The 24,638-nt window shown below is 38.6% G+C and overlaps 14 protein-coding genes across 14 annotated transcripts; 8 read left to right on the top strand and 6 right to left on the bottom strand. All coding sequences in view use genetic code 12, as the record gives it.

The window, feature by feature from the left end:
• Positions 1-35: 35 nt before the first annotated feature.
• Positions 36-713, top strand: I9W82_002925 (uncharacterized protein; the record flags this gene model as incomplete). The annotated part of the gene is made up of 1 exon (XM_067691834.1): positions 36-713. One exon carries the CDS (start codon positions 36-38, stop codon positions 711-713), a length of 678 nt encoding a protein of 225 aa, XP_067548274.1.
• A 152-nt stretch (positions 714-865) lies between these two features.
• I9W82_002926 (uncharacterized protein) lies at positions 866-2,023 on the top strand (the record flags this gene model as incomplete). The annotated part of the gene is made up of 2 exons (XM_067691835.1): positions 866-915; positions 970-2,023. The coding sequence occupies 2 exons, from the start codon at positions 866-868 to the stop codon at positions 2,021-2,023; spliced, it is 1,104 nt and encodes a 367-aa protein (XP_067548275.1).
• Positions 2,024-2,086: 63 nt separating this feature from the next.
• On the bottom strand, positions 2,087-3,220 carry I9W82_002927 (uncharacterized protein; the record flags this gene model as incomplete). Its single annotated transcript, XM_067691836.1, has 1 exon — positions 2,087-3,220. One exon carries the CDS (start codon positions 3,218-3,220, stop codon positions 2,087-2,089), a length of 1,134 nt encoding a protein of 377 aa, XP_067548276.1.
• A 138-nt stretch (positions 3,221-3,358) lies between these two features.
• I9W82_002928 (mitochondrial 54S ribosomal protein MRPL50) lies at positions 3,359-4,141 on the bottom strand (the record flags this gene model as incomplete). The annotated part of the gene is made up of 1 exon (XM_067691837.1): positions 3,359-4,141. The coding sequence occupies one exon, from the start codon at positions 4,139-4,141 to the stop codon at positions 3,359-3,361; it is 783 nt and encodes a 260-aa protein (XP_067548277.1).
• Positions 4,142-4,314: 173 nt separating this feature from the next.
• I9W82_002929 (uncharacterized protein) lies at positions 4,315-5,322 on the top strand (the record flags this gene model as incomplete). The annotated part of the gene is made up of 1 exon (XM_067691838.1): positions 4,315-5,322. The coding sequence occupies one exon, from the start codon at positions 4,315-4,317 to the stop codon at positions 5,320-5,322; it is 1,008 nt and encodes a 335-aa protein (XP_067548278.1).
• A 56-nt stretch (positions 5,323-5,378) lies between these two features.
• On the top strand, positions 5,379-11,011 carry I9W82_002930 (U2 snRNP complex subunit; the record flags this gene model as incomplete). The annotated part of the gene is made up of 2 exons (XM_067691840.1): positions 5,379-5,997; positions 6,210-11,011. The coding sequence occupies 2 exons, from the start codon at positions 5,379-5,381 to the stop codon at positions 11,009-11,011; spliced, it is 5,421 nt and encodes a 1,806-aa protein (XP_067548279.1).
• Positions 11,012-11,036: 25 nt separating this feature from the next.
• Positions 11,037-11,804, bottom strand: RFA2 (Rfa2p; the record flags this gene model as incomplete). Its single annotated transcript, XM_067691841.1, has 1 exon — positions 11,037-11,804. One exon carries the CDS (start codon positions 11,802-11,804, stop codon positions 11,037-11,039), a length of 768 nt encoding a protein of 255 aa, XP_067548280.1.
• A 209-nt stretch (positions 11,805-12,013) lies between these two features.
• On the top strand, positions 12,014-14,317 carry I9W82_002932 (uncharacterized protein; the record flags this gene model as incomplete). The annotated part of the gene is made up of 1 exon (XM_067691842.1): positions 12,014-14,317. The coding sequence occupies one exon, from the start codon at positions 12,014-12,016 to the stop codon at positions 14,315-14,317; it is 2,304 nt and encodes a 767-aa protein (XP_067548281.1).
• A 32-nt stretch (positions 14,318-14,349) lies between these two features.
• Positions 14,350-15,783, bottom strand: I9W82_002933 (uncharacterized protein; the record flags this gene model as incomplete). Its single annotated transcript, XM_067691843.1, has 1 exon — positions 14,350-15,783. One exon carries the CDS (start codon positions 15,781-15,783, stop codon positions 14,350-14,352), a length of 1,434 nt encoding a protein of 477 aa, XP_067548282.1.
• Positions 15,784-16,070: 287 nt separating this feature from the next.
• OLE2 (Ole2p) lies at positions 16,071-17,693 on the top strand (the record flags this gene model as incomplete). The annotated part of the gene is made up of 1 exon (XM_067691844.1): positions 16,071-17,693. One exon carries the CDS (start codon positions 16,071-16,073, stop codon positions 17,691-17,693), a length of 1,623 nt encoding a protein of 540 aa, XP_067548283.1.
• Positions 17,694-17,804: 111 nt separating this feature from the next.
• On the top strand, positions 17,805-18,350 carry I9W82_002935 (uncharacterized protein; the record flags this gene model as incomplete). Its single annotated transcript, XM_067691845.1, has 1 exon — positions 17,805-18,350. The coding sequence occupies one exon, from the start codon at positions 17,805-17,807 to the stop codon at positions 18,348-18,350; it is 546 nt and encodes a 181-aa protein (XP_067548284.1).
• A 68-nt stretch (positions 18,351-18,418) lies between these two features.
• I9W82_002936 (NADPH:quinone reductase) lies at positions 18,419-19,435 on the bottom strand (the record flags this gene model as incomplete). Its single annotated transcript, XM_067691846.1, has 1 exon — positions 18,419-19,435. One exon carries the CDS (start codon positions 19,433-19,435, stop codon positions 18,419-18,421), a length of 1,017 nt encoding a protein of 338 aa, XP_067548285.1.
• Positions 19,436-19,836: 401 nt separating this feature from the next.
• RCK2 (serine/threonine protein kinase) lies at positions 19,837-21,651 on the bottom strand (the record flags this gene model as incomplete). Its single annotated transcript, XM_067691847.1, has 1 exon — positions 19,837-21,651. One exon carries the CDS (start codon positions 21,649-21,651, stop codon positions 19,837-19,839), a length of 1,815 nt encoding a protein of 604 aa, XP_067548286.1.
• A 2,179-nt stretch (positions 21,652-23,830) lies between these two features.
• On the top strand, positions 23,831-24,595 carry I9W82_002938 (putative phosphoric monoester hydrolase; the record flags this gene model as incomplete). Its single annotated transcript, XM_067691848.1, has 1 exon — positions 23,831-24,595. The coding sequence occupies one exon, from the start codon at positions 23,831-23,833 to the stop codon at positions 24,593-24,595; it is 765 nt and encodes a 254-aa protein (XP_067548287.1).
• Between the last annotated feature and the right edge of the window lie 43 nt (positions 24,596-24,638).

Consider the following 24,638-nt stretch of genomic DNA (forward strand, 5'->3'; position numbering starts at 1 on the left):
CTCATCCCGATTGCTTTACCAAACAATAACATACCATGGTTTCAAATATATGGATAGCAGCAGCTGACAACCAAAGAAAAGAAGTTGAGAAGTACATCTCTCTGGGAGACTTCACCCCCAATGCAAAAGATCCCAATGGATACACTCCGATCCACGCAGCGGCATCATATGGCCATCATGATCTTCTTGGATACTTGATTGAACACGGTGGAAATATCAACGTACAAGATAACGAAGGAGATACGCCTTTACATCATGTTGAGGATGTACCTACGGCAAAACTTCTAGTAGAGAAATACAAAGCTGATTACAAAATCAAGAATAATGACGGATTGACAGCTGCCAATTTCATTGAGGAAGAAGATGAGTTCCCAGAAGTGGCGACGTACTTGAAGAGCTTGGTGCATGATAAGCCAGAGGATGTGTCTAGTGAAGTGACTCAGGCAAATGCATTTATTGAGAGTTTGCCGCAACCTGGAACAAGGGACGGTCGTGAGATCAAGTATTCGTTACAGCTGGAGGATCAGCAACAGGGTGATGAAGATTTGACCCCTGAGGAACTAGAAGAGAGGAGGAGGAAGATTGAAGAGATTTTGAAAAGTGAGAATCCAGAAGAGGGGTTGAGGGAGCTCATTGCTAATGCTGTCCATGAAGGATTGGAACATCGTCAGCAGGATAATGGGGAAGAATCGGGTAACAAGAGAAGGAAGTAGATTGTAGAAAAGTAATAGAGAACAGGTGACGTTAAGAATAGTATAAAAGGTAGTTTCAATTATTTGTAGAGTTATGTAAGCTCGTTCAACAATTGAAAAAAACAAAAAAAAAAACCTTCACCGAACCAACAAAACTTCTGGACTCAATCAAAATGATATTCGAATTGATATCCAAATATTATCCTTTCTCAGTTCCAGAGCAGTATGTATAACACCATCACCCTGCTGTCCTTCTTCGATACTAACTGTTTTTCAGGGTCAATCAATTAACTTTGGAAGAGCTCAATGCATTGACAATTTGGCAAAGAATTCAATTGAAGGACTGGAGAGTTGAATTCTTCACTTTAGGATTCACGATTATCTTTGTTCTCCTTTTCAAAGCAGGAGACTTGTACAATCAATCAAAAGTCACTAAATTTTTAAACAATGTTAAACCTACATTTGCCAAACAATTTTTCCAATTTGGAGTGGCTCCAAATAAACTTTATGTCAAAGATAGTGCTGAAAATTATTCTTCTTATGCTACTGGTCGTTTGAATATTGCCAAGGTTGATTTGAAGTTTGCATTGGCCCCAAGACACAATCTTTTCCTTTGGATTATGGAAGTGTTGTTTAGCTTCTTCACTCCTAGTGTTCACGCTCCAGAAGATACTGTTGAGATTGTAATTACACCACTGGGTAAATATGACAATTTTATCTCCTCTGTTGTGTCCAAATTGGGTATGAATGATGCTAGAAAAGCAAACTACTTTTTGTCATTGTGCAAAACCACTGATTCACCAAACTTGCCAGAAAGTTTTGTCTACATGAGCGAGGCTCATGAATTTCAAGACAAGTTAACCACAACCGAATTGAGACAAGCGTTGACTTTAGGAAGTGCTTCATATATCAAGTTTATTGCCTTTACCGATCAACCAGAATTAAGGCCTGAATCGTTGAGAGCTTTCCTTCCAAATAGAAGAGTGATTGTTAGATTGAGTCTCGTTACTGGTAAGTCAGATCTTAAAGTTATCAGTGAAGTATTGGATGCTGTCTTCAACATTGTTGATAAGTTATCTGACCAAGCCATCACTTTCAAACCAGAAACCGTAAAAAGGGTGGTCAAGACTAGAGATGGTGAAATTGAAAAATTCAAGAAATTGGAACAAGAAATCAAGAATGAGAAATTAGCTGAAGAGCAAGCTAAATTGAAGAGAGAAGAAAGGGACAAATTGAGAAATTTGTCTAGAGAAGAACAGTTGAAAGCTGATAAAAAGGCTCAAGAAAAGAAGCAAAAGAAGTTGCAAAAGAAACAAAGAGTCAGAATGTGAGAGGGCCCTCAAGTTGCCTCTAATGTACTTTATCAAAACTATATTATATGATTATTTAATATTTTATACTTTTCCAGTAAGACGCCAACCGCGGCCCACTGGGGTGTTAAATACTTCAACAATTCCACCCCCTAATGCATCCGCTAGCACCCAGTGTAGATCATATCCATAAAATGGTTTTCTGAAGTTGTAGAGTTTGAGGTCTCCTTCGGGCGTTGCTCCCAGCCATTTTTGAAATAGCTGCTCCTCGAGCGCCTCTTTGTGTTTATTCTTGTTCAAGGTCTTTACTAGCCAAGCACGTCCTTCATTGACTAGTTTGATGTATGTTCCACATCCTGGATATGAAATTGAATAGTTTTGCTCAATTTCGTTAAAGTGGTTGGACGTGAGGGTGATAAACCCATACTGGACTAGGTTTAGCACCTCTTCGTCGGTAAAGTCCGAGGTTGACATAAACATTTCGGTGGGGTGTGATTTGATAAACTGGTAAAATTTAGATAGTGCTTGCTTGATTGGGCTCTCATTGTCCTTCCCTGTTATGAGACTCTCAATTAATTCATGGTAATAACCAACTTTAGCAACTACCTCGATATCTTCAAACCCATACGTCACCTTTTTCAGTTGAAATTTGTTAAGGGACCTCAGTATCACCGGTGAAGCATTACTAATCACAAATTTGCGCAAATCACCGCGTCTAATAGCCAACTCCAAAGACTTGTCAACGAAAGTGGGTCCCTGGTTGTGGAAAATTGCATACAACTGTGTGGTTGTAATGAGGCCTCTCGGTAGTCCCAGTCTATATTTGACCAATGTTGCTTTTGCTGTTGGTGATATGCCCTTCATGCAGAAGATGCTCTTTTCTTCTGTTCCTTCAAAGTTTCTTTTGTAACGATTATGCAACTCGCTAGACTCGGACCATCGGTTGGATAGTATAGTATCAACGGCAACAACAACATCGTCGTTGGATGATAGCTGGTAGTCTAGTTGAACGTTGTAGTCTTGTACCGGTAGCTTTTCAGTTTCACCTTTAGTTGCCTGAGGCGAGGAGGAGCATGATGTTGCAAGCTTTTTCTTGTATTCTCTTTGCGATGGTAATAGCTTCTTAGTGTCCCTTTGGAACTTCTTTATCGGAGATTTGCTAGGCAGGCGACTCTTTGAAACGTTGGATGTTTTGGCGGCGCTATATTGTAATGGCATGATTTGAATGGGTAGGATCGTTTTCTATTTTTTTTTTTTTGTCGCAAATTGAATGCAAAATAAATCAGATCTACATGAGTAAGCCAAAGAGCACACGATTATATACATACATGATAGAATTCAATAATTTACATACATCTACTCTACTTCCAATACTCTTGTGATAAATGACTTGCCATCATCTGATTTGAGCCTAACTTGGAATCTTCCTGTTTCGGTGATTGAGTCAATATCGTCTTCTGGAGTATCTATGTAGCTCAATCCCAATTTCTCAATGTCAACATTACGCTCTGTCAATTCTTCAATATGCTTAGCAACAGCTTTCTTACTTATAGGCAACGCCGAGTTACTTAAAGTCAATAATTTGGGCAATTTATTATCAACATCCTGTATGGAGTCAAATTCATGACTCTCCATTTCCAAGCCTGGTATCGTTCCTTTGGCAGTGTCAAAGATGTTTGATTGCACTTTCAACTCTGGCTTTTCGGATGCTCTCTTGGTCGACCTCATGCTGCTAAATAAATCAGACAATTCTTCGAGAGACATAGCTCCCTCTGATTCATCCTTTGTTTGTTGTTCGGTTTCCGGTTTGCTGGTAAGATCCTCTATTACCTTCTCCTCTTGTTCCTTGCGAAGTTGTCTACGCTTCTTTTGCTCTTGAAGACGCAACTCCTCTACATCAACCACAGGAATACGAGGTGGATTATTTGGTGTAATGTAACATGCCTTGTTGTCAATGTGCAAGTAATTTCTCATATACCCTGGCTTTACATGTAAAATCTGTCCTTCGACCCCAATGCCAGGTAAGGTTTTTAGTAATTGCACTTCCACTAATTTATTCACCGTCCTTCTTTGTTTCATAGTTCTGATACTGCATCTAAATGCAGACACATGAGGTAATGAGCTCGGTTTGGGGATCATTGTGGTAATGACGGTGTGGCCTCGTATTGAATGGTGTCTGAAGTATTGAAAAATTTTTGTTGAAGGAAAAAAAAAAAAAAAACAAAGAAAATTTTGAAGGTGTACATTTTCAGGTTTCGCATTTGCAACTAAAATCATCTCACTACTCTCATTACCACTGTGCTAACACTTTGATGGACACTCCGAAAGGCGATTGTCAGATATGTCAGAACTTTCAAGCCAAGTACACCTGTCCAGCTTGCACCACAAAGACATGCTCGCTCGTTTGCTACAAAACTCATAAAGAACGAGATGCCTGTACAGGCAAAGTCGATACAACAAAGTTTATACAGAAACTGCAATTCACAGAGGACCCAACATACTTGAATCGCGATTACAACTACCTTTTAAATGTTGATAGGTCGATTCAGTTATCAAAAGAGGATATTAAGCAGAAAGCAAGAAACATTCTAAAGAGGTCAAAACAGGATACGAGACCAGATAGAAAGCGATTCAAGCAAAACGAAGCAGAGAGTGATAAGCGAAGGCTTCGAGTGAATCAAATATTTCCTCACAACCCAAACGTTGTTGTCAAGAGAGAAAATACCATGATTGTTCAAGTTGCTCCAGGGATGCAAAGAGCCTTATCTAACAAAACTGGGTATGATCGAAAATCAAATACCTTTACATGGACTGTGGAATGGATTGTTTTGGACACAACTGGGCAGAAAGAAATTGCAAATTTTCTCAGCTATCGATTAAATGAAAATTTGAGTGTCAGTAAGGCTGTTCCATTAAATGTATTGAGGAGCCATGGCGTGACTGAGCTTGACCTGTTAAACTTTTACCTAAAGAACACTACGAATGTGCCTCCTGGCTCTGTCATTGAACTAGATAATGAGCAATCATTAAGTAATGCATTGAAGGATAAAATTGTACTAGAGTACCCGACAATTTACGTGTGTACGAATAAGGAAACTATGGCAAGTCGTGTTGTTGATGTGAGCCAAGCATATGAACCGGAATCAATGGTAGATACTGAAAGCTCGGGTCTGAGCTCAGACTCCAGTCTGGAGAGCTCCTCTAGTGAAGAGAGTTCTGACGACGACAGTGACAGTGACAGTGATTCAGATAGTGGTCCAGAGGAATCATCAGCCAGGCCCATTGTTGTAGACAAGCAGTCTATAGAAGATGTAAACTGATAAATGTAAAAAGAATCGCGCGAAATTTTATCTCATCACTACAACACATCCACCACATGTCCTCCATTTTTCGAAAACTACCGGATTCCGAGAGAAATACCAATGCGTCCTTGTACTTTGGAAACCTCGACCCGCAGTGTCTGGAACTATTAATGTACGAATTATTTGTTCAGTTTGGTCCAGTTAAAAACATCAATATGCCCAAAGATCGAGTCCTCAAGACACACCAAGGATACGGATTTGTTGAATTCAAGAACCCATTAGATGCCAAATACACTGAAGACATCCTACGAGGAGCAAGACTCTACGGAAAGCTGCTAAAGTTGAAGAAACTTGACTCAAAACCACAAACGCAACTACGACTGCAAGTAGGCACCTTCATCAACACCAAGCAAGACCTATTGAGTGATAAATACATCGATGTAGGAGCTAGAGTGTTTGTAAACAACTTGAACCCATTGATTGATGAAAAGTTCCTAATGAATACTTTTCTGAAGTTTGGTACAGTGATAAAAGAACCAGAAATAAAACGGGATCAAGAAGGAAATTCCATGGGATTTGGGTTTGTTACGTTTGGAGACTTTGAAACCAGCGACTTGGTGATTGAAAAACTTAATAATACCATCTTGATGAACTCAAAGATAAGTTTGGATTACGCATTCAAGAGTGAACTTGGTGAAAATGGAAAGAAGGTGCGACACGGAGACGAGGCAGAGAGAAAGCTAGCGGCAAATGCAAGAAAGAATAATCTTCTTAAACTGAAGAGTAGCGGGAGGGTGAATAAAAAGAGGTAGTTGTAGGTATTAGTTTTCGTTGTGTAGTGTCTTATCATTAGAGTGGCGTTACTTTTGTATCATTGACCGTAGAAAATTATTCAAATCCCTAAGAAAGGGCGACTCAACCATCGATCACACTCCACACTGGGCTGCACATGCGTGTACATACAATATATGAGGATGCTATTCTTCGGTGTCTGCAAGAGCTCTCTCAACCAACTGATGAGACACCCTCAGATGTAAAACCTGCAAAGAAACGGAAAATGTCCAGGAGCAACAATTCAGAGTTGTTGAGAATTGCCGAGCGGTCCTTACAACTAGTTGACGAATATGAAGGGGAAAATGAAATCACAATTACAAATCAACCAGTAAAGCTTCTACTTGGTAAGAACGAAAGGTTAGTTGTGAGATACTACCATAAGAAATTGCAAACCTTGGTTGAAATAGCAGACGTGTCAGAGTCCCAAATGCCCCGCGATGAGATTCGGTTATTAAGCTCATCAAACAACAAGTACGGTCTCTCAGGTGAAGCTAGTCTAAGCTTGAAATTGGGCAACGGAATAGTCCAAATGACTTTAACTTATTTCTTAGACTACAATTTGAGTTTGGAGAACGTTATTCTGAGGAAGATCCTGGCTTCTTTGATTGCCATATTGGAGAAAAAGCACACCACAGAGAAGAACAGTGACGAGGTATCAGTAACCCCAGAATTCTTCTACAAGAGTATATGTGAACACACCAAAAATTTACCACCATTTGAAGGAGATTTCGATATTCCCGAACTAGAAACGGATTTGTTAAAATTCCAAAAGAAGACAGTAAACTGGATGCTCGAAAAGGAGAATGCAAAGTACAATTTTGAAACAAACAGATGTGAACATAAAGTATACTTTTCTGAAAGTGACTTGTCCAACGAAAGTAAAATGCTAGGGATAATGAATCAAATTTGGTTTGGCTGGAGAATTGCCGAGATTTCTGACAAAAGAGTCTTTTTCAACAAGTACACAAGCCATCTAGCGACAGCAGATCAGATCAAAGACTATCTTTACGACTACATGCTACAAGAGGACAAAAATCTATACCCCATGACGCTCCCAGCTAGATGCTTATTAAGTGAAGAAATGGGTCTTGGAAAAACTGTGGAAACAGCTGCCCTAATATTATTGAACCAAAGACCCATCGAAGAAGTGGATACGAAGCTAAACTTACCATTGAATGAATTTGGAGACACCAAAACGATCATAAAAGGTCGCACCACATTAATTATAGCACCCTCAACTATACTTCAGCAATGGAAAAATGAAATTTTCAACTTGGCTCCGTCTTTAGCATTAACAGAGTACAAGGGTGTTTCAAACTATCCCATGTTTGGAAATAAGCCCGCTGTGATTGCAGAGTACCTTAGAAAGTTTGATATTGTAATCACCACTTACCAGATAATAGCAAAAGAATTGGATTATGCTAGATACTCCAGCAAGTTGAGGACAACAAGGGGAGCAAAACGAGATGCTCCATATCAAGACAATCGGAAAAATAAATCTAAATCTTCAACTAGTGAAGAGGTTAAAGATACATTGTCTCAGGACTACCTGACATTATTTCAATTGACAAGTTTGAGAAAGCCGCAAAATGCAAACAAAAAAACCGACTCACTGCAAAAGGAGACAGACTACGAGAAAGCGTTGCAAGATGAGATAAAATTGGCATTGAAGCACAATAAGGTACCTAGTTGGTACCGTAAGAACGAGTATGAATCCCCATTGATGCTTATCCAATTTTGGAGGATCTTGCTAGACGAGGTGCAAATGGTGTCACTGACAGTTTCGAAAACTTTCCAAAGCGCTGCATTGATTCCTAGATTCCATGCTTGGGGTGTGTCTGGTACCCCTATTAAACGAGACATTAACGACTTGTTCTCTTACTTGAAATTTTTACGTTTTCATCCTTTCAATTATGACATTGGAGTATTGTCTTGGCAACTACTACTAAATAACTCCTCGGAGTTTAAATCTTTCTGGTCAAACTTGGCAATTAGACATACTAAAGCCATGGTTCATGATGATTTAAAGTTGCCACCGCAGAATCGAGTCTTGTTAACTATACCCTTTTCACCAGTTGAACAGGATTTGTACGACGAAAAGTTCTCTGAATGCTTATCTCACATTGGATTAGATGAATTTGGTAATCCACTTGCGAATGATTGGAACCCATCTCCATCGGTACTTATGTTAATGCGTTCGTGGCTCTCGCGTTTGCGTCAGCTTTGTTGTTCACCTCAGGTTGGAAAATTAAAAGTAGGTACCAAAAAGATGAGGCGTTTCAACTTGAAGAATGGAGTGACATTGATTGATTCGTTGAAAACCTTGGACAATTTATTGAGCGATATGCTTATACGTCTGTATGGTGAAATAAGCGATTTCGAAAGAAAGCATGTTGATCAGTTGTTAAGTCTATCCGAATTGTTGGAATTCGTTTATTATCCGGAAGAGGCTGTAAAGTACTTGAAGGTTGGTATTGTTGAAACATTGAATGTGATTAACAGAATAGAGAAAATGCTTGATAAGTATATTCAAGATTATAAAAGTAATTCCCATGACATTGTGGATGACGACGACGATATAGGTCGCATTGAAGGTGATAAGCAAGGTGATAAGAATGAAAGCGTGATTTCATCCATGAGACTTAGACTAAAAAGCTGGCTTTTGCTTTTACATCGATTCTATTTCTTATACGCATCAGCCAATTTTCAATTATATGATTCAAAATTTCAGGAATTGGTTAAGGAATTCAGAGTGGATGTTGATGTTCAAAGCTTGGGGGAAATACCCAAATATTTTGGTAATCAAGAAAGAGCCAACGAGTTGGCTTCTTTGGCAACTTCAATCCCAGTTTCTGATTTCGAGTTTCATGGCACTTTTGTTGAGTTAGGTTCACCAGAAGAGAACGAAACCAAGTATTATGAACTAGCTGAAGATGTTAGAGTCAAGATTTTAAAAAGTGCCGTCAAGCAATTTTATAAGATTTCAAGTACGAGGATATCCACTCGAGGCTACTTGTTTCCAGTTGGAAAGGACTACATCGACAATGCAACAAACTTGCTACCAAAATCATCAAAAAAGTTTTTCAACAAGCTTCCTGTTATTGATATGGAGGACTTGACCCATTTTGCCGTCACCCCAAAAGCGCAATCATATTTAAGCAAACTCGCGACATTTATAAACGAACTCAATCAGATCACTGATGAGTTTAACGCAAAGTTTGCCACTTTGGTTGAGTTATTGCTAGACCCAGTTGATAAAAAAGACGTTACAGCAGAAGAGAAAAAAGAGGTTGAGGAGAAGGAGGATTCTATTGATAATGACTACGAAAAGAATTTGGAAGCTCAAGCTACTGCGGAAGATCTCTTATCTTCATTGGATGCATTATTGACTAAACGAAAAGGAATGATCACTGGGCTGCTTGAACAAAGGCTCAACCCCATGGAACCAGTTGCTTCTGCAAATGTAGATTTTTCGAAATTGATATCAGAACTTACCACTATCGAGAACGACTTGGAGGAGTTTTCATCAAGGGCAATTGGGCTAGACCTTGGGCTATTTCGTATATTGGGCCAAAAACTTCGCACCCTCTATGATAACCAAAAATTGGCACAAACAATGATGACTAAGGAGCTAAATCTTAATTGTAACGCTGTCTTTAACGCTAGGGTTGAATATTTTAAGCAGCTTCAGCAAATTTCTGATACAGTCAAATTGAAGGATGTTCAATTTTTAAAAAGGGACGAACTTGACAGACATCGTGTTAGCTCCACGTTATTGGGAACTTTGTCTTCTTTCTCGACATTAAAACGATCCATGGACAGTGCCGTTGGTCGATTCCGGTATTTGACAGAGTTGGTGAGGGAGTCACAGCAAACTATTTCCAATGCTGACGAGGATGTTATGACTTGTATTATTTGTCGATCTAGCATAAGTATTGGATCATTAACCCAGTGTGGACACAAGTATTGCAAGGAATGTCTTGAGCAATGGATGAAGAGTTCGCGACACTGTCCAATGTGTAAGGCTAGAATTGATGTACAATCGGTGTACAATTTTACTCGGTATGCACCTGACCTAAAAGCTAAAGAGGTTTCTAACTCTGAATTGGCCCCAAAAAAGGGATCCCTTTTCAACGTCATATACAAACCGTTAAATGAGGAATTGGTTCATGAAGTTCAACTGATTAAGTTGCCGTCATCCTATAGCACAAAGATCGACTTGATTGTGAAGCAAGCATGCTATTTAAAAAAATGCGATCCATCAGTTCAGATTGTCATATTCAGTCAATGGCAAGACACGTTGTATATATTGAGTAATGCTTTGAGAGAAGCCGGGGTCACCTATGTTGGGACAGAAAGTATTTTATTTCCAGAGCATCTATCAAAAAGGCGAGAAAAGGCCGTAGCAGTGGAATATTTCAAGGATCCTAAAAATCGAGTCACTTGCTTTTTATTAAATGCCCAATCACAGGCTAGTGGTTTGACATTGGTGAATGCTACTCATATATTTTTGTGTGAACCATTGGTAAACACATCATTGGAGTTGCAAGCAATTTCTCGTATTCACAGAATTGGGCAAATAAAGCCAACCACGGTGTGGATGTTTGCCATTGAGAATACTGTGGAGGAAAGCATCATCATTACATCGACAAACAGAAGAATAAAGTTGATTGAAAATAGTGCGCTTGATCAGGAGGTAGAATCTGAGCCGACTGAAGAAAAGTTGAATGAAGCTGATTCATTGACGATGATGAGTAGTGTTGGTGCAGATCAGCTTTTGGAGAAGCATGCTCAAGGAGAGAATGTGGCAAGCGATGACTTGTGGCATTCATTCTTTAGTGCCAGGCAACTGCAACAAAACTTAGGATTTTAATGTTTTATTAATACTACACATACATTTAAACAGCAATGTAACCACCATCGTTGAAACCCACGTAAATCTTTCCACTTTCAATCAAATCATTACAGTGCTTCTCTCCCTCTTTCTCGGAAATAGACAATTTTTGAGCAATGTATGCAAGTGGTACACCTTCTTGCATTGTAGGGCATTCCTGTTTTATGAAGTTCAAGACCCTGTCAGTGGCGGATCCTTCATTATCGACAAACAAGTTGTTTCCTTGAGCACCGTTGGAAGCAGAGTCATTGCTTTTGGTTATACCTTGACTTCTCAAGTGGTTGTGAATAGCATTTAAGTGGTGATAGATAATCTGATTACTATCTTGTATGAGACTTATTGAAGCGTTTTGTATGTTCTTGTTGCCATTGTATACCTTTAATGCCCCACCAATAGAAACATACTTGTTTGTATATCCCATGAATAATTCCTTTTCTTGCTCAGCTGAACCGCTTTCTTCAGTGATCCATTTACGAACGTCAATGGAGCCAGTGCCATCTTCGACGGTGATGTGCAACGTCGTTCCATTGGCGCTTACTTTCCTGACAACACCGATAAAACTAACCAAGCTGATACTGACATTGTGAATTTTAAACTCGCCATCAGGTACAGGTTGTTCTGCTTCAAGAATTTGTTTAATGGTTACTGGGGAAATACTGTTACGTGTTTGCACCTTATTTTGCTGTGAGTTTCCATCTCCGCTGAAACCGCCTTGAGTAAATCCGCCTCCGTTGGTATCACCAAAGGCTCCGTAGTTACCAAACTCTGACATTAATTGGGATTATTGTGTTGTGGGAAAAGAAACAAGCAAAGGCAAATAGGTTCTTGAGAAAATGAGACGCGTTTGCGTTTTGATTTTTAAGGTTTGGATAAAACTGGTAGCTCAGGAAAGATGAAAGCCAACAAACAACTTTCCAGCAAAAAGGCTCAATTCTACAGCTAGTTGCTTTATCTTGGTCCATTTGGAAAAAGCCTGTTTCGATGGATCCAAATATTGACCCTGAGGTCTCAAAATACCAAATTGATGATGATGGAGTGGAGTTTCTAGAGGAGGAGAGAATTAAGGAGATGGAAGCCGCCCCAGACAGCAATGACAAGACTCACCTTGAGGCATTCAATACTGATGACTCGCATCTTGCCACTTCAGGTACAGCTGAGGCTGCATTGTCTCTATTAAATAACTTACATAAAGCCGATCAACAAGATGAGCTGAATGTCGCCACTATTTCACCTCCCGAATACATGGATATGATACACGAAATGAGGATACCAAAGCATGAAATAAAGCTAGTTCAGTATGATCCTGATGGAAAGGCATTACGTCTTGGACGTCCTAGAAAGCATATAGCGAAGCCCCCATCTCCACCGGAGACATCTTCCAATAAGAACTACAATGAGGCTGTAATGTCAAAGTTTAGATTCGATTCACAACCAGTTGAAGGTCCTGGGTCTCGTGGTGGTAAGAATTTGAGAAAAGAGACACGTGGTAAAATTACCCTGGATGCGTTAAAGAAGAGACATCAATCGATTTTGAATTTTGCTGTTGTCAAGCCGACATCCGCTCCTAATACAGCACCAATTGTAAAAGAAAACGAGAAAGAAGGAGGTTCAATGATGGTCAAGGTGCCTGAAAAAGTAGGAGTGGCACCACCTGCAACCGAAAAGAAGCAGAAATTGACTTCCTCCCTTACAGTCAATCCAGTAAGAAGGGCACTTGAAAAACGAAACCCCAAAGCTTTGCCTTCGCCTTTGATTCCCATCAGCTCCATGGAGGATTTTTTAGTCCAACACGACAAGAGTCGTTTGAAGAGCACCAACAAATTGGCATTGGGGTATCCTATACAAAAAGCACCATATGCTAATGATATCATGTACTTGGTTTCATTCTTGAGCAAGTTTAAGGAGATTATACCCATTAAAAATCTAGGTCCAAAGAGTTTCGAAGAGGGCTTGAGTCTACCTGCTCTTCGAGAACAGGCTGAAACCCCCAGGTTTAAGTTGAAAGATACGCCATTTCAAAACGCAAGTGATTATGATGTCAATTATGTATCACCTGAAATGGAGGAATTACTAAAGAGGTTGCTCACATTGGTGTTGAACCGAAAGAAAGACGTTGTATCGGCATCTAGTGCAATACAGGAGCTCAAACCGCAAAGCTCGAAATTAGGACTACCGAAGGAATGGAAATTATACAGCCCAGCTGAGAGAGAGGCTTATGATGCTGGGGAGCCAGTAGATCCAACACATCCAGATATCTTAATTACGGAGTTTCCCAGAGAGTCAGATTTTGTCATTACATTCAACCCTTTCTATACCAACGAGTTTGAGTCTAAAGGTTTACGTGGATTAAGCAACCCTTTGGATAGGTTACTCATTCTCAAAACATTAGCTCAGTGGTCGTTATCCACATCAGATTCCATCAAAAATTATATCAACCAAAATGTTCAGAATCAAGAGTTACCGGGGGACAAGGATACCTACTACGCGTCAAGAGCACTTTTGTATGGATTTGACAATTGTCGTCAAGCGAAAACGAAGGCAGATGCAAGATTATCCAAAATGAAATCAACTGAAGACGATTTGAAATATGTGGATCCTACGTCCGACCCCACAGCACATTCGATGAACCTTCGATTGGTTGATCATCTTGTTGGGGATTTAGGATTCTATGCTGGAAGATTTTATCTCTGTAGAATGGCAGATGAAGAAAATGGAGGTCTTAGCTCAGTTAATAAAATGAGTGCGATATTAAAAGGACAAGATGTTGGGTTGGGCACCGTACCGCCTTCGGATTTCAAGCTTTATGTTCAAGATACCTACCTGATTTTTATCGGCTCTGCAAAAGCTGATGGTGTTGAATTTGACGAGGATGGTAATGAGGTAGATAACATAACGTATCGAAATTTTGATGACTCTGAGCATTGGTATGAAGTTGCATCAACTGCAGAAGAATTGAAAGCGTTTATTGTCTATTTGGAGGTACAGCTACAAGATACTGAAAAGTATGCTGGCACTTCTGACCTTTACTACTCGGTACTGCGCTTACGTGAATACTTGTCGGAGCTATATCCATTGATTGAAAAGCAGGAGGTGTTGGAAACCACATCAAGACAAAAAAGGAAACGTACTATAGACTATAGTGATTCCCGTGCTGCTGCAAAGTACAATGATACCTTTGGTGAAGTCGATGAAGAAGGATTTGCCGATAATGGTTATGACGATGGGAATTATATAGACGAGGACATTCCTGCAAATGATTCAGAGGATGATGAATACGTTGATTAATTTTATAATACAAAAAACTGACAATTTTTATTTTAATATCTACTTGATCCAAACAAGAGATCGATTTTCTCCTTGATCAAATCTTCGTTATCTTCAAAGTACTTGGCCCTTCTAACAATCTCTTCATCGTACCCTTCATCACTCTTTAAAGCTTTAAGAGTTTCACCTTGACTTACCAACCATTGTTCAATAAACTTGACAGGGTCTTTACTCAACTCACTGTAAAAAGTTTGTCTTGAGTTGGCGTTTCTCAATTCAATAATAGCCAATGAAATTTTTTGATTCAACTTTTCAATCACTGAATCGTGGTGTGACAAGTTTTCAAGGGCTGATTTGTTCATTTCCAATAATTCGCGTTGTGCTTTGGCTATATTGACAGGTAATTCAGTAGGGATATCCAAAACAACATCACCCAAGGTGGTGGATCTTCTTGTGTCCACTTCATAGTCCACGATTATTGGTTCTCTAGGTTTGAAATGGGACTGAATCAATCCATATAAATCGGAAAATTTAAACTCACGTACATCCAACAACTCGTACAAGACTTCATCCGCTTCAGCCAAAGTGAGGTCGTCATAAGCACTACGATCCTTATCGGCACCGGGATTTATATCACCCAATCCTTCAACAGCTGAAACATGATTATATTTGGCTGTTTTGACAAAAAGTTTCTTGTTTAAAACATATTGCCAAATGGTGTACATCACTTCTTGTTGAGTGCATTCGAGTTTACCCATAAACTCGGCCATGAGCTTTGAAACATTCAATTTGGAAGTGAAGCTTTTAACCATCAATGCTATTTTCACTTTGATGTTGTATTTACCTTCTCTCTTGATATCCATGCCATCAAATCCAACAGTGGCAGCAGGATCTCTACCCACATTATTGGCTGAATCGTCTCTCCACTCTATAATATTACTATGAGATTCTTGTAAGTTTGGATAATGTTCATTTTCCAAGAGATCAACTGATATTCCGGACAAGAATGCACTAAATTTCAAATTATTGGTTTCATCTTGTGCAGATTTATCATCATTGATAAACCTTCCTTCCACACGTAAGGTCCAAGTTGGAGTAGTGTTTTCAGGTACTTCCTTTCCTTCCTGTTGTAACAATTGATTCTGCCAAGGTTGGTGTTCACAGGTGTTGTATATAAATACTCTTAATATTCCCGTACTTGGCTTATACTCAAAGGGATGAATTGTCTTTTGTTGTATTGCTCGGAAGTCAAGGGCTTTTCTAGCGATAAGTAAGTCGACTCTCCTTTCAGCTTCCTTTAACGCTTCATATTCTTTAAGATTTGGTAGTTTGTCATATAGGGATTTAGGAATGGTTATATCTGTTGGTGTGTATGATATTGCAGGAATGGAACTAGCCGTAGAGCGAGGTGGATTGACAGGTGGTTGGGGTGGTGGTGGTGCCTGTGCTGGAGGCACCTGTTGATTAGGTATAGGTATATGAGACATAGCTTTGGAGACTTATGACAATCTAAATGTGAATGAGTACTGTTGTTGTTGTTTGGTGATGTTTTTTTGTCTGTCAATTTTTTTTCTTTTTGCTTATTGAACAAATTTACACGCATCACCAGTTGCAACTCCAACCGACTACATACACAATACTGTCTGACAGACTGTACCCCTCCCATTACCCCACGCTTGCTGCATCAACAGTCAGTGCTTTAACGAAACAAAGAAATCGAAACCATACAAGGAAAGTTTCCTGAAAGCTGCTTCAGACGACATTTTATCCCAAAATGGACAAGAAATCACGCAATGGGCAAAGCATCAAGATCCAACGAAGGAAGGTTGTTTCCTCCAGTGGGAGCACATCGTCGGCCCCTCTGAATTTGCTCAACCAGGCTAGCAAGATGAAGAATACAAGAATAAAGGAGATACGAAAGAGAAGAAGAGACTTGTTTCTGAGAATCAATTACACTCATACCATCACTACCGTTGTTTTACCCTTATTGATGTTATTTTATATGCTTTATTTTAAGGAGAGTATACTACCCGAGAACCAATCGACGTTGTACTTTACCACTGTCTACTATAATATCACCATGTTGGCATTTACTGCTGGGTATCACAAGTATTTCACTCACAACTCGTACAAAGTTAGGTTTGCCTTTTTAAAGTATTATTTTGCTATTTTCGGTAGTAGTTGTGGATTGGGGTCTATTAGATGGTGGGCATCACTACATCGTGCACATCATCACTTTACTAATGATACTGAAAAAGATCCCTATTCGATCAAACGTGGATTGTTGTTTAGTCACTATGGATGGTTATTAAGAAAACCAAGAGCAGTTCAATTTTTCAATGAGTTTATTGAGCAAGAGTTTCCGCGAAATATTGATGATGGAGTACCTCAAGAGATTAAACTTGATAAAGAGCAAATAGAAGCAATTGGTCTTCGTGATGAGTTTGATGTGACTGAAGAAGATGAAGGCGAATTGGAGTTTAAAGATTCTTATGATGAGAAGATGAGGGATTTACTAAACTGGCAACAAAAGACGTATTTGTTCTGGTTCGCTGTGACAACTTTACTCATTCCAGTCGTGATTACAAAACTATTCTGCCACGACACAGCAATGCATGGGTTATTATATCCTGGAATATTTCGAATGTTTTTATGTCAACAATCACTCCTCACTACTGAATCATTGTGTCATTTGAAGCAGATTCAAGTAACTATTCCATCACAGCCATTTAGTGACAAAAACTCCTCACAAGATTGTCAAAATCCGTTAATGGCACTACTCACTTATGGCCAATCACATCAAAATTATCATCATGAGTTTCCCCATGATTACCGAAGCAACAATAGCCTCCTCACCTATGATCCAACAAAATGGTTTATTTGGACTTTAGATAAATTAGGTATTGTTTGTGAATTATGTCGAACGCCAGATAACTTGGTTGAACATTTACGACTTCAACAACAACAAGAAATTCTTAATCGAATGAGAAGTCAGTTGAATTGGGGTACACCAATATCGAAACTACCTTTAATAACTCCACAAGATTTCAAAAGAACAATTGAATCATCATCAAATAAAGACAGAATATACATTGTTATTCAAAATATTATCCATGATATAACTCCCTTTATGGATCAACATCCCGGTGGTGTGCAATTGTTGAAAGCGTCACATGGTAAAGATGCCACTAGAGCATTCTATGGAGGTGTTTATGGACATCTGACGGCAGCAGTTAATCTATTGGCAACTATGAGGATTGGAATTTTGGATAATGGTAATGATGAAGAAGTCTGGACAAGAGTTGTCAAAGAGGAAGGTGAAGTAAGAGAAGTATCAGAGTCACGGCGAGGAGGAGGTAATGGTGTAAGTGAGTATCGTACTGCTGAAGCTGCATAATAGAAAGTTGTAAATAGAAATTTTGTGTAGTTTAGCGCTTTAATTTAAGAAAACCCTTTTTGTGAGAGATATTGTGAAAAAATTCCTGCAAAAGTTGATACTTTCCTACCAATGACAAACACACCACCATCTACACCTACAGGTACTCCCATCTTCACCACTCGCGACTACCGTGGTGCTACTGTTGAAGATTTAAACATCCCACAAGCTATATCAACCAACCCAACTTCATCAATTTATGACGCCATTGAAATTGGCTACGAATATGACTTTACTTACTTGCCAGTAATCCACGAGGTGAACAGGAGACTATTGGGTGTGGTGAACTTAGAGCAGTTCAAAACTCTGTCACCTGACAAGCAGCCTGTATTCAACTACATGTTGTGGTTCAACCCATCAACCAAACGCAAGTATGAACAAGATATCTTACACAAGTCAGATATGAGCAAAACCACCCCACCAAAGACCAAAATATTAAAGCCTAGAGGAAAAAGGTACAGTGTTTTGACTCCATATAGCCCCTTGGAAGATTTGGCATCATTTTTCAACAGAGGAAACTACTTCGCCATTATTACTAACGATCTGGGTTCGTTTGTTTATGGAGTTGTTACGCCAGAGGACTTGATAAAGTTTGAAAAGAGTCGTCCAAAGTTGTAGTATATAGCGTGTATTGAATTTATATAGAATCTAAATATAAAAAAGAAACCAAATTGTAATTTTGCTACTTATTCTTGAGGAATTCTCAATGTCAACTTTCCATGTGTTTTCCTACCTTCCAAATCTTGAGCAGCTTGTTTATAATCTTTTAAATCGTATACTTTGTAAATATCAAATTTTAACTTTCCAGTTTGATACAAATGCAATAATGTATTGGAATAATGTTGAAACTCTTCCGGTGTAGCTATGTAACCATGCAACTGAGGCCTCAAAAGCCTGATATTCTTTGGAGACAATAAAGCTAATGGGAATGGAGTCACGGGACCAGACGAATTACCATAACTAACAAAAGTACCCTTCCTTGCTAATGCTTTTAAGCTTATTTGGAAAGTGTCTTTCCCAACAGAATCAAACGAAGCAGCAACTCCTTTCCCATTGGTGATTTCATCAACCTGCTTGTTTATGTCTGTGCTTGCATCAATCAAGTATTCCGCTCCATACGATTTAGCAAGATCCAATTTCTCCTTTGTTGAAGCAATGGCAATCACATGAGCACCCAATTGAGAGATCAATTGAACAAGAATCTTTCCAACACCTCCAGCAGCTGCCCAAACCAAAACATAGTCACCCTTTTCAACTTTGTAAGCCTCGTTGATAAAAGTCAATGCTGTCAACCCTTGCAACAACAATGATCCATACACTTCCAAGTCTTTCTCAGTAGCCAGAGCAGGTAACTTGACATAAGCAAAGTTTTCGTCACTGATTTTGGTATATTGAGCAAAAGTGGAGGACGACAAATAAGCAATCTTGTCACCAACTTTCAAATTAGTTACACCAGAGCCAACGGCAACAACTTCTCCACTTGCCTCTCTACCAAAGACATAAGGTGTTGATGAAACTGGATAGATACCTTTTCTAAAATAAGCTTCAATGAAATTAACACCAGAATAGGCGTTCTTGACAATTATTTCATGGTCAGAATCAATTGTTGGGGTTGGAAAATCAGTAACGTATTCAATCTTGTCTAAATCGCCAGTATCGTTGAATAAGACAACTTTTTGAGTCTTGGGGATAGTACCGGACATCTTTAGGGTGTTGTGTTTAAAGTCAATTGGTTGAAATAATGGAGGAATAAGCGGAAGTATTTATTATGAAAATTGTATTACTAAGTTGATTACACATATTATTTTTAGGAATATGCGCGCCACAACTCCACACAATGACAGGCACATTTTTTTGTTTGTAGTACCGGTTATGAATGCGCTTCATGATTAACACAGTTTTAGTTTCCATAATCGCTTCTAAAAACTGCTACTCTCTACACTTCAAATCTAAATACAACATTCTAATCGTAAGTTAAACTAAATCAAGTAGAACTATAAGCTTTATATATATATGTATAGCAACAAAACAAAAAAAAAAAGATCAAATATGTGTGACAGAAATTGGATACAGCAACCCCCGCTGGACAGTATTCACACTTCAACTAGCTACTCTGGATGGGGATTTGTTTATTCTTTCTTCTTTCAATAATCGAAGCACCTCCTAAGTTCAAATCAAAGCCACCTTTAGGCTTGATTGTACTGTGTTGTTGATGACGACGTTTAGTCGATCTGGGTATACTAGAAGAATCATCTCCTCCTGCACCACTGTTGTAATGATGATGCAAAACGCGTCCACTTTTAGTGACATCTTCTTCGTTTTCCTCTTCTTCTTCCTCAATCAAATCTTCCACATTACTTAATCCACCATGTTTATTAGATAATGCTGCTTCTTCACCCATACGATGTACAGCAGTGGAAATGTCGAATGCATCTCGCAATGCAACTGCAGCTGGAGAATAAAGATCCTGGTTAAATGATTGTTGTTGTAAACGAGATTTTCTTGAATATTTAGCAGCATTGCTGTTCTGAGATTGGATAGGATGTGATTGCTTAACAGTAGAAGAAGGAATAGCTGCTGATGCAGCAGATAGTTTTCCAGTTTGTTGTTTTTGCATCCATGGGTCTTGCAAAAACTCATCAATGGTGTATCTCTTTTTAGGATCAACTGTCAACAAGTTTGAGACACAATTCTTGGCCCCATCACTAATTTCATCCCACCACGGTTGTAAAAATGTAAATTGACCCTTGGCAACCTTCTCAGTTAACGTTTCAATCCTTTCGTCATAGAAAGGTGGGAAACCACAAAGCAAAGTGTACAAGACACACCCCATGGCCCACATATCAACTTCTTTGGCATATCTCTCATCTCTAACAATTTCAGGGGCAGTATAACCAACAGTACCACACGGCGTTTTAGTATTATGTTCCCAAATCTGTTTCGATAAACCAAAATCAGCCAATTTGACAACTCCAATACCTCCACCACCTAAGCCTGGAGTAAATTCACCTTCATCCTTTTTGGTATTTGGATCGTCACTTTTCCTCAACTTGGCAATTGGATTGACACTAGGAACAAAGTCAATGGGCTCAAACAACAAGTTTTCCGGCTTAATATCACGATGAACAATACCTACTTCCTCGTGTAAGTAGCGAATTGCATGAGCGACTTGAGTAATAATCCAACGAGACAAATCTTCACTTAAATAAGTATATTTGACAATCATTGTAAATATCTCACCACCAGAGGCCAACTCTTGGACAATGTAGTAGTAATCAGGGGAGTCAATAAACTCGATGAAGGAAACAATATTTGGGTGGTTCAATTGTCTCATTATCGTGACTTCCTTCAACACGGCTTGCTTTTTTTGCTGGTCCATTTGGAATTTACGTAAAATCTTGATTGCTACTTCCTTACCAGTTGGTTTGTGAATGGCTTTATTGACAACTGAGAATGCACCTTCACCCATTTGCTCCAATACTTCATAATTGTCCAAGTCTTGATAAGTCTTGTGCTTGGATTTCTGCAAGTTCTCTTCTTCGACCATCTGGGCAGCCACTTTGTTATAGTCTTGGTGTTCGTGGGTCTTTTGTTGCTGAACTGGATCATTCAAGGTAATATCAGATTGGTTACCATCAGCACTATAAGTTGGAGTAGCATAAGCTTGAGAGGCATCCAAACCACTTGGTACTGCACCATGTTGTTGTTCAAATTGTTGTTGATACTGTTGGTATTGCAAATCAGATGGACTGTTGTTGTTGCTGTCGTTGCTGTTAAGACCAGTACCATCAATTATCTCATACCCTGATCCAAATGGGTTTTCGGAAGCAGCGGTGGAGTAAGGCGGAGCACCTGGCTTTCTCTTCATATCATTAGCTTGTTTACCATGTCTGATGAATGCTTTCAAGTTTTCAAACATAGCTGTGGTAAGGTGTAGGCTATATCTGTATAAGTGTGTATATTGGGTGTCTAAATTTCGAAGCAAATAAACTTTGCTTTGTGTGGAATAGGGAGTTTGTTGTTGTTGTTGTTGTTTCTGTAATAGCAGTATGTATAAACTGTGACTTTTCTATAAATGTATTTTCAATCCAAGTAGTAAGCTATGATCTCTAGAATGAAAAGAAAGTGATGAGAAATGAAAGAATATTTGATTAAATATATGTTTTTTGTTATTTCAATGAGATATGTATAATAGTATAATAGCAAATATAAATTAATAAGTAATAATTATTATATTTTATTTTATTTTTATTTTATTTTAATTTTTATTCTTTTTTTATTTTTTGCTTTAAACTGTTGTATGTATTACGCAATTTACAAACCACAAACGCATATTGTCTAGGGATTTATTGTATTTATATATTTGAACCTTGTTTCAGACGGTGAGCTCCATTATAGAGAGACACTCTGGACTTCCATTTGTGTCAATACCGGTCCGTTTGAAATCTTTTCACAGCTTTCAATCAAACAGACACACTATTCTAGAAAAATCTGCACAGATTCTTAAAATATGCAGTCTGAGACAAAAGTTACATCCACAGTCCCACATGGGGAAAGAAAAAAGAGGCGTAGTAATACATCAATAGCATACATGTAAAATAGAAGTACGTAATTAAAGCTCAGTAGGCGGTGAAGTAAGTTTAGTTTTTTATAGCAAAAGAACTAGAAGCAGCAAGCGTCAATGAATTTCTTGTATAAATTTCTTTTTTTTTTTTTGCAGTAATTTTGAACCGTTGTCTCTAAGCAAACTTACACAAACAACTTTACAGTAAAATCAGACAATTTGCTCAATCATGAAAAGCTAACCCAACAAGCCACGAGCCACATTGTAATAGGATACCAAGCACCAACAAAAGATGAAAACTCATCATGATAACTAGGAGTACTTGTAAATGAGGCCACCCGTTAAGAGAAGGACATGACCCTGACAAATCATCAATAAAGCTAATTTGACAGCAAGATCTAACCTACTATTAGACTCGCATATCCAACTCTATTTATAACTCATTTATTACGACATACAGACACTAAAAATAGCAATTCTAGCATTTTCTAGAACTGTACCGATAAATTCATTGGTACGTGAAAATGAAAATGAAATGAGTCCATCACTTCTCCTTTGCCTCTTTCCTTTGTTGTGAGGTTGTGCTCCACTACTGCCACTGGTGTAGAAGAGCTAAACGTATCAGTCTCATATCGGATTTCCGTATACAAGACATCGTCTACCTTTTTTGTCTGTCTGAGAAAGCTGATAAATTTCTTTGCTTAAAATACACCAGACACAAAACAAAGGCAGACAAAAAAAAAATTAAAAAAAATAAAAGGGACCGAAATCCGAGACCACCGTTTCACTCAATAGAGTGAAAGCTGGGAGGGCGAATAGCCATATGTGATGCATGCATAAGTCGAGAGGAGATTTAATATGCACTGAACACTAATCAGGTAGTGTGAGAGACACTTCGAGCATTTACGCTTGCCGCATGCGAGCTAGCTGACATACGAGTTTACCCCACATTCTTGCGTCAGGCTACACATCAATTGTAAAGAGAATGTAACAGAATAGCTTAGAATGAACCGGTACATTTCCGGTCTCCACTATATTCCTCAAGTTGTCATGAAACTCATGCTGTTGCGGTGATACAGTAACCACCCTCTGGCGTCCCATTACGATAGAATCCCCCGGATCTACTTTAACATCCTCTTTAACTTCTAGGATTAATAGTACAGCACATACTTCCAAGATTTAGCCAATTTAATAAACGGTTGCAAAAGAAAAGCCTTCATTTCGCCGAAAAAATGGTGAAAGTTAAAATTAAGGAATCGCATGTTTTCTTTTGGCCACTTCAATCTTCTTTCCCTACAAGGTATTGGGTTACTTCATCTCAAATATCATACCTCATACACTCAAACAGTACCACGTCTGACTGTACTTTTTATCCAATAGTCTTTTGGTGTTTGTAGAGAGTCGTGCAAAACCGCACAACAAAATTCACCTCCACGCGTGTTGTTCGCCCGCAATCATTTTGAAAAAACGCAATTCCTTTGTCCAACAAAATTCATCATTCTTTGATACATACATTATACACGCAGCCTCTATTATGTCACAACCACCGGCAATTGTTTTCACTGACTTCGACGGAACAGTCACTTTGCAAGATTCCAATGATTATTTAACTGATAATCTTGGTATGGGTGAGGCCAAAAGAAGTGCCATTGGACAAGATATTCTTGATGGTAAAACCAACTTCCGTGATGGATTCAAAGAAGAAATTGGCTCGGTCACTACACCATTCAATGAATGTCTTTCCATCTTGTTGGCTAATATCAAATTAGATCCGGGTTTTAAAGATTTTTACAATTATTGTAACGCACACGGTATAAGAATCATTGTTGTCAGTTCTGGTATGAAGCCTTTGATTTCAGCATTATTGCAACAACTAGTTGGTGCTGAAGCTTTGAAACATATTGAAATCATGTCAAATGATGTGCGTATTGATAACAATGGTGAAAATTGGGAACTTTTATTCAAACATCCTGAATCTCCATTTGGTCACGATAAAGCTCAATCAATTAAAGAATGGTTGACTAGTCATGGATTTGATACTTCTGAAGTGAAAGACGATGGAGCAACTGAGCCTAAATTGTTTTATTGTGGTGATGGTGTTTCCGATTTAAGTGCTGCTAAGGAAACTAATCTTTTGTTTGCTAAACGTGGAAAAGATTTGATAACTTATTGTGTTAGAGAAGGTATTCCATATACTGAGTTTAATGATTTTCAAGACATTTTGGGTAAAGTGAAGAAGATTATTGATGATGGGGAACCAATTAAATCATTTGTTGAAAATCCATCCAGCTTGAAGTAAAAATAAAAGGGAGTTTTTTGGGTAGTAGTATAGAACCAATAGA

The sequence above is a fragment of the Candida metapsilosis genome (genome assembly GCF_017655625.1).
Source record: "Candida metapsilosis strain BP57 chromosome Unknown scaffold3, whole genome shotgun sequence".
Taxonomy (NCBI): Eukaryota; Fungi; Ascomycota; class Pichiomycetes; order Serinales; family Debaryomycetaceae; genus Lodderomyces; species Lodderomyces metapsilosis.